At 31.7% G+C, this 14,120-nt stretch overlaps 1 protein-coding gene across 1 annotated transcript; it reads left to right on the top strand.

Annotated features, from left to right (window-relative positions):
* Positions 1 to 295: 295 nt before the first annotated feature.
* Positions 296 to 3,236, top strand: LOC102602571 (putative clathrin assembly protein At2g25430). The gene is made up of 2 exons (XM_006343464.2): positions 296 to 555; positions 983 to 3,236. Exon 2 carries the CDS (start codon positions 1,001 to 1,003, stop codon positions 2,918 to 2,920), a length of 1,920 nt encoding a protein of 639 aa, XP_006343526.1. The 5' UTR covers positions 296 to 555; positions 983 to 1,000; the 3' UTR covers positions 2,921 to 3,236.
* Positions 3,237 to 14,120: the final 10,884 nt, after the last annotated feature.

The raw sequence follows: 14,120 nt of genomic DNA, 5'->3' as shown, positions 1-14,120 counted from the left end.
GTTGAGGAATTTTGCTACTTTTTAGAAATTGAGAGTGTAAATCATATTTTTTTAAAATTTTAATTGAAATTCTAAATATTTTTTCGAAAAATATGACCCAATTCAAATGCAAATTCAACTTCAATTATTCTAAAATAAATAATATTTAATTAGCAACGTTCAAACGTGAATTAAATATGAAAATACTAAAGCATGATAATGGGGGTGTTAAGACATTAACTTTTAACTCTGAAATAAACAACACTTATCCATTTTGTGTTGATCGCATATTATATGTGCACCACACTATCTTTCTTTCGAACAACTTATTATGTTGCTCCGACACTCTTTGCTCTACGATTCTGATCCAACGGTCCATATTGTCCTCCAGTTTTATAGATCTACTTTTCTTTTCTCCACTCTCTCTTTAATAAAACTATATTCCCATTTTCTCCCTCTCCTCTAAGCTTGCATCAAATCTAGAGAGAAAAATTCAGGCCACCATTTGTCGGCAATCCATTTTCTCTTCTCTTATTGTGTTTTCTCCAATCTTCCGACCTTGTTTTCTTGCTTCTGGTGTGTATCTACTTCAACCCATTTTTTAAAAATTATTTTTACGGCTGATTTTCTAGTTGTTGCATCTTTTGGTTCTGGGTGAAGTTTAAGAATTTTTTAATTTAATGGAGAAAATATAAAAACTTATACTTTCAAGTCTTCGCTAGATATTTTGTGTTCCGGTGTAATTTTTGGTATTTGAATTTAATGGAGCAAATATAGAAACTTGTATAGTATTTTCAAGTCAACAGATTTGAATTTTTTTCTTGGGTTTCCTGAATTGTGTGAAATATGGACTCCAACTAATAATAGAGTATTCTTATTGTCAGAATTCAAATATTGGGAATTAGATCGATATAGTTACGTAGTTGTTGTTTCTTTAGTTTTGTAGTTGTTCGTGTATTATGATTTGAAGTTGTAACCTTTGAATTTTTTGTCTTAAAAAGAAAAATCTGAGAAGGGTATCATGGCGCCGAGCACGATTCGGAAGGCGATTGGGGCGGTGAAGGACCAGACGAGCATAGGGATTGCGAAGGTAGGGAGTAATATGGCACCGGAGCTGGAAGTTGCTATTGTTAAGGCGACAAGCCATGATGATGACCCTGCAAGCGAGAAGTATATCCGGGAGATTCTTCACTTGACTTCTTCTTCACGTGGCTATGTCACTGCTTGTGTTTCATCTATTTCTAAAAGGTTAGGTAAAACCAGGGATTGGATCGTTGCCATCAAGTGTTTGATGCTCATTCACCGTCTTCTCAACGATGGTGATCCTGTTTTTTACCAAGAAATTATGTATGCCACCAGGAGAGGCACTAGACTTCTTAATTTGTCTGATTTTCGCGATGAGGCTCATTCTAATTCGTGGGATCATTCGGCCTTTGTTAGAACGTATGCTTTGTATTTAGATCAAAGATTGGAGATGATGGTTTTTGAGAGGAAGCAAAATGGGGGTGGTGGAGAGATTGAGAGGTATGGATCTAGAGAAGAAAGATGGAGATCTCCACCTGCCTCTAACAACAGAGGCTATGATTATGGTGAGTTCGGAGATGAGCCTGCTTATGGAATGAGGAAGTCCAGATCATCTGGGGATGTGAGGGAGTCAACAGTACAGGATCAGAAAGATGTGACCCCAATGCGACAGATGGAACCCGAGAGGATCTTTGGGAAGATGAGTCATTTGCAGAGGTTGTTGGATCGGTTTTTGTCTTGTCGACCAACTGGATTAGCGAAAAATGAAAGAATGGTGTTGGTTACTTTGTATCCTATGGTGAAAGAAAGTTTTCAGCTTTATGCTGATATATGTGAGGTTTTAGCTATTTTGTTGGATAAATTCTTTGACATGGAGTATGAGGATTGTGTTAAGGCCTTTGATGCATATGCTAGCGCATCAAAGCAGATCGATGAGCTGGTGGGATTCTATAACTGGTGCAAGGATATTGGTATTGCTAGGTCGTCCGAGTATCCAGAAGTTCAGAGGATAACAAGCAAGCTATTGGATACACTAGAAGAGTTTGTGAGGGATAGGGCTAAGGCAACAAAAAGTCCCGAGAGGAAAGTTGAGGCTCTGCCAGCTCCACCAGAAGAACCAGCACCAGATATGAATGAGATTAAAGCATTGCCTCCACCAGAGGATTATACTCCACCACCACCTCCTGAACCAGAGTCTCCTAAGCCAGCGGCGGTGGTTCAGGAGACTGGGGATTTGATGGATTTAAGAGAGGAAGGTGTTACTGCCGATGATCAAGGAAACAAATTTGCATTGGCATTGTTTGCAGGGCCTGGAACAAACAATGGATCATGGGAAGCATTCTCCTCAAATGGGGGACCTGAGGTGACCTCTGCTTGGCAGAATCCAGCGGCTGAGAGTGGTAAGGCTGATTGGGAGTTGGCTTTGGTTGAGACAGCTAGTCATCTGTCTCAGCAGAAGGCAGCAATGGGCGGTGGACTTGATCCGCTGCTGTTGAATGGCATGTATGATCAAGGGATGGTTAGGCAACATGTTGCCACTGCCCAGTCAAGTGGTGGTAGTGCGAGCAGTGTGGCATTACCTGGGCTAGGGAAGAGTTCAACACCGGTTTTAGCACTCCCTGCACCCGATGGAACAGTCCAGACAGTTGGACTGGATCCATTTGCTGCATCTTTGACTGTCCCACCTCCTTCGTATGTACAAATGGCGGATTTGGAGAAGAAACAGCAATTACTTGTACAGGAGCAAATTGTATGGCAGCAATACGCTAGAAATGGGATGCAAGGACAGATGAGTTTGTCCAAGATCAGCAGCGGCGGATACTATGGTACACAACCAGCTGGGATGCCTTATGGCATGCCACCAGTAAATGGCGTTGGAGTGCCACCTGCTGGAGGGTACTACTACACTCCTTACTGATTTTACCAAGTATACATCACTTTTTCTATTTCATTGTTATGTTCTTTATCTAGTGCTTTAATTTTTTCCACTGTATTCTATTGATTATGGATATATCTTCAATTTGTGCATTGTTAGTGAGGGTACGTAGTAGTCGATGAGAAGAAGAGAAAATTGGCTGAAGAGAATAGATGCTATGTATTCTTATGTTGGATGCTCTGTAATCCTAGTAGAATGACTCTTCTGTTTTGTAATATTTGTATTTTCCTTAGTTTTTTTTTTGTGATGATCCTTTCTATAGGCGAAACTATAGTATAAACTACGAGATTAACTAGTATCCACCGTCACTGTATATGACTATTTTACACCTTCTTCTTTAACCGGCTGTTTCCAGTTTGCATTTAATTTTCCGTGTCTTCGGTCTCTCTCCCTTTCTGCAGATCTCCATTTTTATCTCCTTCAGCATTTTCTCAACACATTTAGTTTTCTTATTACTGCATCCAATTCCTTCTGCATTTTTCTTTGAAATTTTTGGCTTTGCAACTTCCTGCAAATATTATTGTTGGATTTAACTTAAGAACATAAATGTAGCTTATAAGTTCAAAAATATTATTCTTTACTAATGTATTGAACTTGTCCAATTTATTGACAAAAAGTTCTAAAATTATTCTCAACAGAATTATCATTGTCACCACATGCACAAAATAAATAAAATCTGAATGAATTAATTAATATATGGAATCACTTATTCAGACATTATTCACAATGAATTTAACAAGTATGAATGTACGAGTAGCTTTTTTTTTTTATTCAATTTGTTGGTATATCATATTTTTGTAAATTAAATAAACTTTATTTTGCACATCTTTAAAATCTGAAATAAAAAATAGACTATGAGTAAAAAATTACCATATAGAATTATACGTTGATGATTGCCTCAAATTTGACCATGAAGACAAGCAATGAGTCCTTCCTAATTTTGGGTAGCCAGGTCATATATTTGTGTAGAAAATAATTAGACTCCAAATTGCATTATAATATTATTTTCTTATTTGTTTTTAAATATTAGAAGATGGAAATAATTGAAAATCTTACCTACTATAAGCATTAAGAATCCCAGACTGGCAGTGGAGACTATACATCATTATAAATTACTATTCTTTGTTTTGTTATATAAAAATTAGTTACGATGTGTTTAGTAGGAAGGAAAATGTTTTTTTTTTGAAAGATGGTTTTTAGAAAAATAAGTGGATTTTTTAGAGTCAGTTTGGATTGATTTGTTTTAGGTGTATTGAGTTAAAATATTTTTTAGACAGTTTCATAATCTAATGATCTCGTCTTATCTGATGATTAGGATTTGCTTTCCCTATTTGAAAAAAAGAAGATATGTGTCACTCTCACTATACTTCACACATAAAATTATACAACTTTTAAGGGCTCGAATAGATTGATTTGAGAACTTGTTTCAGGGTTGCGCCGTCCGCTTGCCCAGGAAATGAGTTGTGTAGCGGTTAGCTTAGGATTAGGGAGGGAATAGCCTTTCAGTCTACTAGCAGCAATTCCATAGCTACCTGAAAACACAACTTCTTTTATTCTTAAGCATTTTGCCTATTTCTTAATGTTAGCTCAGACATTAGGCAATAAAACGAAGTTAGTTCCTAATTCCCACAGTTTTTGCAGTGCTTCTTCTACGCAACTCGAACAAAAGCCCCTTCTTTCCTCATCCGAGAGACTTTTTCTTTAGAATTATTTAATAGAAAGAGGAAATGTGTTGTTCGAAAGAGAATACAGAGAATCCGCGAGGAGCTAGAAGAAGACCGTTGCTATCTGGCTATCTCGAAATTCAATGTATGAATAAAGGGGCTTTTAAGCGCTTCCCTCGTCTTAGAGCTGCGTATTCAATTCGCATAAAAAAGGTAAGAAGGATTTGTTGCCGATAATTTTTGAAGTACTTTTTTAGTGTATGGATAAATTTAAAAAGTTATTTATAAGTACTTGATTTTAAACTAAACTAATAAAAATAAGCCAAAATTCATAATTTATGATTTCTAACTTATGACTTTTGACTAATTTTAATTTATGGGTTTTGACTTATAAATCAAAAACTAAAAGTCAATTCAAACAAATTTGACTTATTTTCTTGTGTTTGGTAAGTTAGCAAAAAATTTATTCTAATAATATTTATATAATTTCGACAAATACCATAAAAAGCGAGGGTGGGGAGGTAGGGGTATGAAGTGGTGGTAATGAGGCTATGGAGGGGGGGATGAGAGATGAAGTATATTGGAGGGTGAAAAAGATGTTTAATTTGGAAAGTCATTTTACTCATTTTAAGAAGCTTATTTTTCAAAATAATTTAGTCAGTTGAATGTGAGAAAATTGAAATATATTTTCCTTCTACTGAACACATGCCCCCTTAATTTTGCCTCATTGTTTACCAAAAAAAAAACAACTTTAACAAAATTTGGGCAAAATCCTACCTAAAATGTGAGAAAATACTAAAAATATCCCTTATATTTGGTGATAGATTCGAAAGTGTCCCTCAAGTATATTTTTTAGCAGTTTTGATATACTATTTGCTAAAAATGAGTCTTTTTATTCTCATATATGTTGGATATTGTTTGTTTGGAGACGGCGGGCACAATTAACTTCTCACAACTTGAATTTTATTATATCAAAGTAAGGATCTGCTTCGATCTTACAATTTTGATCACACTTATTGCTTGTTTCAGCAACACTTTTTACTTGAGCAATCACACTTGTTTGTTCTCTTGCTTTATTACTTACTTGGTTACTTAGTTTGTTTCTTGCTTGGTTGCTTACAACTCAAATGGCCCACCTCTATTTATAGAAGATGATGGAACAATCTAGCTAAGCATATTTTTCTACTCTATTCTAGAATATTCCTCCAACTACTTAATTCTAGAACTACCCTATCTAGAACATTTCTAGAGATCTTCCTTCAATTCTCTATAACTCCGGAATATTCTAAATTTTTCTTGACTTATCATAAGTAAATAATTAAGTTGGTGATGAATTCTTAACAATATATTTAACAAAAAGAAAAAACTCTACCTACTAAACTTAACAGAACTTGAAAAAAAAACCAGAAAAAACATATGTAAACCTATTTATCAGTAATGTAAAATAATTACATATTCAGTTACTTATTCTTTATTATTACTAATGTAGTATTTTTGTTTGATTAATTTATGGATGTCTTTCATTTTTTTTTTAACATAATATTAATTTGTTCATATCATCACACATTATTAAGTAAATAAATATGATTTTCAAATTATTATTGTATTAATTTCTATGAATATTATTATCAACACATTAAATATACTAACTAAATTACAATATCTTTAGTAAATAAAAACTCTTAAAAGAAGACAGAAAAAAAAATAGAGTTACTTATTATGGAGCAATCTTTCTAAAAAGTTTTGGATGGGAAATTTTTTGATAGGGTCGAAAGATTTTTTGAAAATTGAAAATAATGGCATGCTGAATTTTTTTTAACAAAATTATACACAGGATTCACTTGTTGATATTTCAATTATTTCATAAAAGAATTGATTTCAAGTATATTATGATTGATACCTTAAAATTTTGTTTCCAACAACAGCGAAGAGAGCAAATTATACGCCTACTCTTCATTATAATTTTAATTTTAATATTTACTTAGAGGTAATAGTGAATAAAATAAATAAAAGGCAGAAATTAATACAACATGTTTACAAAATTAATTAAATTAAATAGCATTAGTTGGGGAAAATAAGTTTTTAAGTATACATTTTTGCATCAGTGTTATGTTAAAGGAATTGTAACAAAGAAACTAAAATAACCAAAATAAGTGTGGGATCATATGTTAGATGGGAGATAAATGTTATGATAAATCTTTTGAAATAACTATAATGTTAAAGGAATTGTAACAAAGAAACTAAAATAACCAAATTAAGTGTGGGATCATATGTTAGATAGGAGATAAACGTTATGATAAATCTTTTGAAATAACTATAATGTTAAAGGAATTGTAACAAAGAAACTAAAATAACCAAATTAAGTGTGGGATCATATGTTAGATAGGAGATAAACGTTATGATAAATCTTTTGAAATAACTATAATGTTAAAGGAATTGTAACAAAGAAACTAAAATAACCAAATTAAGTGTGGGATCATATGTTAGATAGGAGATAAACGTTATGATAAATCTTTTGAAATAACTATAATGTTAAAGGAATTGTAACAAAGAAACTAAAATAACCAAATTAAGTGTGGGATCATATGTTAGATAGGAGATAAACGTTATGATAAATCTTTTGAAATAACTATAATGTTAAAGGAATTGTAACAAAGAAACTAAAATAACCAAATTAAGTGTGGGATCATATGTTAGATAGGAGATAAACGTTATGATAAATCTTTTGAAATAACTATAATGTTAAAGGAATTGTAACAAAGAAACTAAAATAACCAAATTAAGTGTGGGATCATATGTTAGATAGGAGATAAACGTTATGATAAATCTTTTGAAATAACTATAATGTTAAAGGAATTGTAACAAAGAAACTAAAATAACCAAATTAAGTGTGGGATCATATGTTAGATAGGAGATAAACGTTATGATAAATCTTTTGAAATAACTATATTAGCAAAATTGATTAGTAAATAGGACCGAAGAGAATGTAATTTTGTTTTATAAATAGTGAGAGATGAAAATATTTGACTGATAACTCACTATAAAATTACTCACTCTGGTCCTTTGACACACTCATTACAAAACTATTATTTCATTGTTTCACTTTTACTTGTCTATTTTTTTTTATATAAAATAATTTTATATAGTCATTTTATTATATAAAAAGAAATATATATTTTCTCCTAGTACTTTACCCTTAACATTAACTATACATTCCTCAAATTAGTTTTCAAAACTTGAAACGGTAACATCTCAGAAGTCCCTCAGTACAAATCAGGTTTGGACAATTTAGAAAAATCTAACTCTGTAGATTTTTTATATATACGGATATCATCTATGGCTCGTAAATGGAACCACAAGCCTTAGATGGGATCCACATATGAGACTTCATAAACAAAAAATTAAGTTTGAAATTTATGAGTTGATTTTATGTCGCGTAACCCTTTTACAGATCGTAGACACGATTCATAGGTCAGTTTTAGAAACTTGAATTTTTACCTAAATAGGACGAGCAAGGACCATGAGTTGTAAAAGGTTCTACGGGTCGTAGTTAGGGCTCGTAAACTAAGTCCTAAAACTCAGACTTTCCTCTGAGTTTAAGATTGGACATGATGGGTCATAATGCGAATCACAGATCGTAGATGGGTCTCGTGGATCGAAACTTTAGAAACCTAGTATTTCACTCTGATATCTACGGACAAGGTTCTGTGGTCCGTAAATGAAAACATGAATCGTAGATAGCACTAGTAGATGCCTTTCGATAGTTCATCAAAGTCGTTTGGGTCTTTTTTTCATTTTTTTAATCCCTATACTACGTTGTTTTGGACCATTCAAAGTAGGAGTAAGAGATTGTTACTAGACCCAAACCCCTCTTACACGCATAACACCCCAAATCAAATTTCTTTTCTCTCAAGTTTCCTCTTAAGCAAGAACTAGGGTTTCCAAGCTTCAAGTCTCCATCAAGGAATTCAAGCTACCTAGGGCTCTTCATTTCAGGTATGTGGGATTTCATCAATGGATATCCCTTCCCCCATTAAGTCTCAAAGAACTTCAGATTTTCAAGTCTTATGAATTCTCTGAATCTAGAATTTTTGTGATCTTCATGAGTTTTAAATGTAAATCAGTTCTTCTTTATAAATGACCCTTAATTCCATGTCTCGATTATATCATGAACCCCAATCATATAAGTAATTTCATAACCCTAAGTTATGTTGTTTCAGATGCATGTCTCAGATTATCAGTTTTTCATGATTTATGATACTTTCAGGTAAAGTATCTCTTAGTATAATTTTCAGTTATTATGATTTAGGAGCTACTCGGTATTACTGTTTCTAGCTTAATTGCATTTTCAATTGGGAGTTTTACTTATCACTGAACGGATTTAAGGGGATGAGGATTCCAGTCAGCGTCCCCGAACCTTTAGTAGATCGATATCTCTAAGTCCTAAAACTATATGTCACTGCAATATTTAAGGGGCTTTCCATCAGCTGAGGTCGACTCCTTAGTCTTTATACACATTAGCTTAGTGGATCCATATAAGCTCATATCAACCTTTGTACCTTGACAAAGTACATTGGGCCCTTTTGAGGGGGATTATTCATCGAAGTCCATATAGTAGCTTACATGGTTATATGTCGATTTTAATATCTTCCTCAATCAGTATTTTTTAATTATTGCATAATCATGTATTTATGTATTTCAGCTAAGTACGTCTTGAGTCCGTGTTATTTTATCTATCATCGGCACCAACATGTTTTATAGATTCAGCACGTTGTCATGCATTATCCTGCATATTTAGTATATTCAAACTACTGACCGCATACTTTCTGCCTATATTGTTTGATAATATAGATTCTAATGTTTAGTATCCAGCTCGTAATTAGCACTATATTTATTCAGTAGCAACTGAATTGGTGAGTCCTCATCTTTCTGAGGACAACACTTGTGTTTCTTTTTAGTCATTTATTTTTAGTTTCAGACAGTTAGAGTACCAGGGGCCTGTCCTAGTAACTCATCTAGTAGAGGCTTTTTAGATAGTCAGTAGATTCAACTTATGTTTTAAACTAGACATTTGTGTGTTGGAGTTTAATATACTACTTCAGTTTAGTTCCACATTTTCTTATCCTCAATCATTATTTCATGATATCATAGTGGCATGCTAGATCATGAGATTAGCTCGGGATTACTTGTGGCTTTAGCTACGTGTCGAGACTAGGAAGTAGTTTCGGATCGTGATAAAGACTGTACACTAACTAATATAAATATCATAATAAAATATTTACTTCATTTGTTATGTCTTAAAGAAAGATAAAGTACATTGTGAACAAATTTAAATGAATAGAGAGAGTACTTGATAGCATTGACCATAGAGTCATTGACTAAATTATTCTTATCTCTTCCTTAAAAATTAATTAGCCATATATGTATGTTTTAATTTCTTGGAGTAGCTACTAGGTAGCTAGTAACTAGTAAGGATGGCAATGAAAAGGATTTCTTCAAAGTTTTCTAAAAAATATTTTTGTTACTACCATTTTATCTATCACTAAAACTAAAATAAAATAAAATTGGTGACCAATATTTGTTAATTTAGAAAATTTCAATGGACTACTATGTCCTTCTTATGCCAAACCTAACCCTTCCTACATTGCCAGCAAAGATTGAAATTTTCAACAAAAACAGTTGGGACATAACTCCCATTAATCATTTAATTTGAGAAAATGTTAATCAACTTATTAATGTTCTAATTGACTTTGCACGTATTGAGATCTAAAATTTGTCAATTAACCTAAACTTCTTTTAGCATAAATCTCGACTAATACTCCATTTTACCAATTTCTTTTTGAAGGAAGTATTATAAAAGTACATACGTAGCAAAGTAAGCTGCTAATTAGTTATAAACATCCACATCAACAACATTGTCCATTGTAAATTTGTCACGGTCATTTGCAACCTAACGTATCATTTGTTAATCCACACAACATTGTGGATTTATTATGTATGATAATAACAGAGATATTATTATATTATATATGCAAGTGCATAAAGTTCCAATAATGAGACTTCTCAAAAGTAAAAGGTACCCCTTTATTTCAAACATGTCAACTAAACAAACTACTCACAAGAAATTAGGCATAATATATTAACAAGCCTTTTTATCTTGATTTCAGTCGACATTTATGTCCATAAACTTTGGATGTGCACAAATAGGACACTTAAACTTGTTTAAAATGAAATAAGTAGACACACATATATGAAATAATACATATAGAACGCTACATATGACACAAAATTGTCATGAAAGATGACACGTAGGATGAACGTATTATGTGTCTATTTATTCTAAGTTTAACTGCTTATTTGTGCACAATCAAAGTTAGAAGACATATATACCAGCTGAACCCAAATTAAAATAACATATTATGCCCAAAAAAATTATAATGAAAGAGAAAAAAGCAAGAGCACAATGAAAAGAGCAAAATTTGGAGGGTAAAATTTTGAAAAAGGAAATAAAGAGAAGTTAGTGAGATCTCAAATATATATAATGGTTTGTGGAATATGTGGACACTCCATTAGCTAGCTAGTAAGTATGTGCCTTACAGACACGTATCTATTAAAAAGCTGATATTCTTCTCTTTAATGTAATGTAATTCTCAGAGATAAATAAAGTCATATAGCCAATATCCCATGATTTTAATTCATCACTTATAAAGTATGTGCATGTGACACCTTTATACTCTCAACTTTGCTTAAAGTATTCCATATTCCCATGATCCATGAACTAATTAACACAACCAAAAGTCACATGCATATGCCTTTCTCGTGTAGTATATATTATTGCTTCTAATTTTATTTTCTTTTACATTTATTTTTTCAATAAGGGTGGGCTTATACTTATGGGTGATGGTGGGATAGTAACCCTACGCATAATTAGGTGATGCAAAGTAAAGTAACAATCACCAGCAAATTGCACGTTTTGTCTTTTAAATGGATTAGTCTTTAATTTTTGTCCTTTCACAATAGTAAAACTTATAGTAAAGAATGTATTGATAAGAAACCGAGATTTTGCTCAGACATAACTTATGAAATATTGTAATAAAAATATATAAATTTATACAAAACAAAAAAAAAATTATTTATCATGAAGGACATAATTAATGACCAACTCAAAATAAGAGGAAAATGTGCAAATGACCCCCTCAGATCCTCTACCTTTAAAAGTTGTTTGATGAAAGGTAGAGTAGTAAGAGTTTGCAAAACATCTCAAAAGAAATACTGAAAAACTCTCAATACTATCTATCTATGAGCTTCTATTGTTCAAGACAGATATTCGAACAAGACCTACGACACCTCAAGACAACTAAACTGGAAATAAAAATGCAGTCCTCCGAGAGCAAGGAAGTCTCACCAAAAGTTGTCAATGAGTGCAAAGTGATCTCAACGAAGAACTTGTTGATGATCCTAAACACATATATCTGCATCATAAAAATATATAGATAGAATGAAATTAGTACATTGAATATACGAGTATGTAATATAGCTGAAGAAACAATAAATGAACTGAAAGGGCTGAAACAATACTCAACTAAATGTAAAGCATATAAATAGAGATAAAATCATTTAAAGCTTCACAAAGTAAAAGATGTTAACTCAAAGAACTATATATATAGATATAATAAAAAAACTCTTTACTCTATTAGGGAGTTTCTCTAACTAACAACCATTACTATGAACCTTGTGATGAGACAGTGTCTCACCGACGTTGTCAGAACTGTCATATTCCTTGCCGGGGTATAGAACATACTCAACTCATGAATCCATCTAATAGTCCTTCTCATAGGTAATGAGGAGCCACCCGAATGTTGGTACGATCCTATCTCACGTTGGCTACGTGATTTATAAGGAATGAGAGTTTTCTAAACCCTTCTCCATATAGGTGCTCAATAATACTACCAAAATTTATAACTCAATGCTCAAGTAAAATACTCTCTCTAGGTTGAGATAAGTTCTCAAAAGGGCATCTTTAAGAGGTAACTGCTATGTACTCAATTTCTTGTAAACTTTGAAAACTCTTTACACCATTTTGAAAAATCATACTCTCTTTTCAACATAAAAATGATACATTTGAGAATCCTTTAGTTTCCTTAAACTCTTCTCAAAATAGAAGTTTATACTTTAACTTGCTCTTGAACTCATGCTAACTTCTCAAAAATCAATTTAAGGAAAAATGATCGTTTTAAAGATTCTCAATCAAAACTCAAAAATTAGGGTTCATGTGGGATTATAAACATGAATAATAACTCAAAGATCTCAAAGCATAATATAGTTCAACTCATAGTCAAGAATTTAGAAGGGTAAATCACATAAATATGCTATATTAAAAAAATATTTACTATACTATAGCAATATAATTTTTCTAACTAAATATAATATTTTTTTGAAATTAAAAAATTGTACAGTCTATATTCGCTTTGCCTCTTTCTCTGCCCTTTTTTTCTCTTCCTCCTCTGCTTTTTTTATTTTTCTTCTTCGTCTCTTTTTGTGTCATTCTATATCTTCTTTTTATTCTTCTTCTTCTTTTTATTCTTCTTCTTCTTCTCTCAAATTTCAATCTAAAGAACTCCTCTAATCAGTTTTTATCCATAATTTGCAATTTTCACCCAAAAATACGATGATAAAAGGAATAGAAAGACCGAAAATTTGTACAAAATTAAGTTTTCAAGCAGAAATTTCAAATATCTAAAATTAAAACAGCAAAAGTTCACCATTGATGGTTATTATAAAGCTTCAAATTTTGAATTCATTATTTGAATTTTATGAATTTGTGATTAGTTTCCATTCATATTTAATTCAACTTTAATATGTGTGTAATACTTTTTAATTCAAGTTTAATTCATTTGACAGTTTATTATGTTTCTTCATTTCTTACGATTAAATTACTTGTCTAATTAATTATTGATACAAGTTTTATTTAGTCTACGAATCATTGACTACTCTTTCGTTTGTATTAGATATGTTTCATAATTGTATTAAAATCATGAACAATACATTTAAAATACATATTGCGAATTTCACTCCCCTTTTAATGATATCAACTAAAATAATTTAGGTGACACACTTATAATACATTTTTAATACATATTGCAAACATCACTCATGTTCTTAGTGATACAAACCAAAAATAATTTACAAGACACATAAAATACTTGTTTTATTCATGAATAATACAAGTTTAATTCAATCTATAGATTATTGTCTTGTCTTTCGTTACTTACACTTTTCATTCATTCTTAATTCTCTCTTCTAATTCAATTTTAATTTTGTATAATACATTTTTAATGCAAATTTAATTTTGTATAATACTTTCATTAGTTACGTTTTTTTATTCATGCTTAATTCTCTCTTCTAATTCAACTTTAATATTTGTGTAATACACTTTTAATACAAGTTTAATTCATTTTGCAGTTTATTGGTTTATTTGTTACGATTGGATTACTTGTTTAATTCATTATTGATACAAA

This window comes from Solanum tuberosum, unplaced genomic scaffold (assembly GCF_000226075.1).
Source record: "Solanum tuberosum cultivar DM 1-3 516 R44 unplaced genomic scaffold, SolTub_3.0 scf00045, whole genome shotgun sequence".
Classification (NCBI taxonomy): Eukaryota; Viridiplantae; Streptophyta; class Magnoliopsida; order Solanales; family Solanaceae; genus Solanum; species Solanum tuberosum.
Note: the sequence above shows the minus strand (reverse complement) of the source record. Positions and strands in the feature narration are given on the sequence as shown.

What these genes read in the sequence shown, in the direction of transcription:
- LOC102602571 (XM_006343464.2), top strand. Translation starts at nt 1,001, where the DNA reads ATGGCGCCGAGCACGATTCGGAAGGCGATTGGGGCGGTGAAGGACCAG.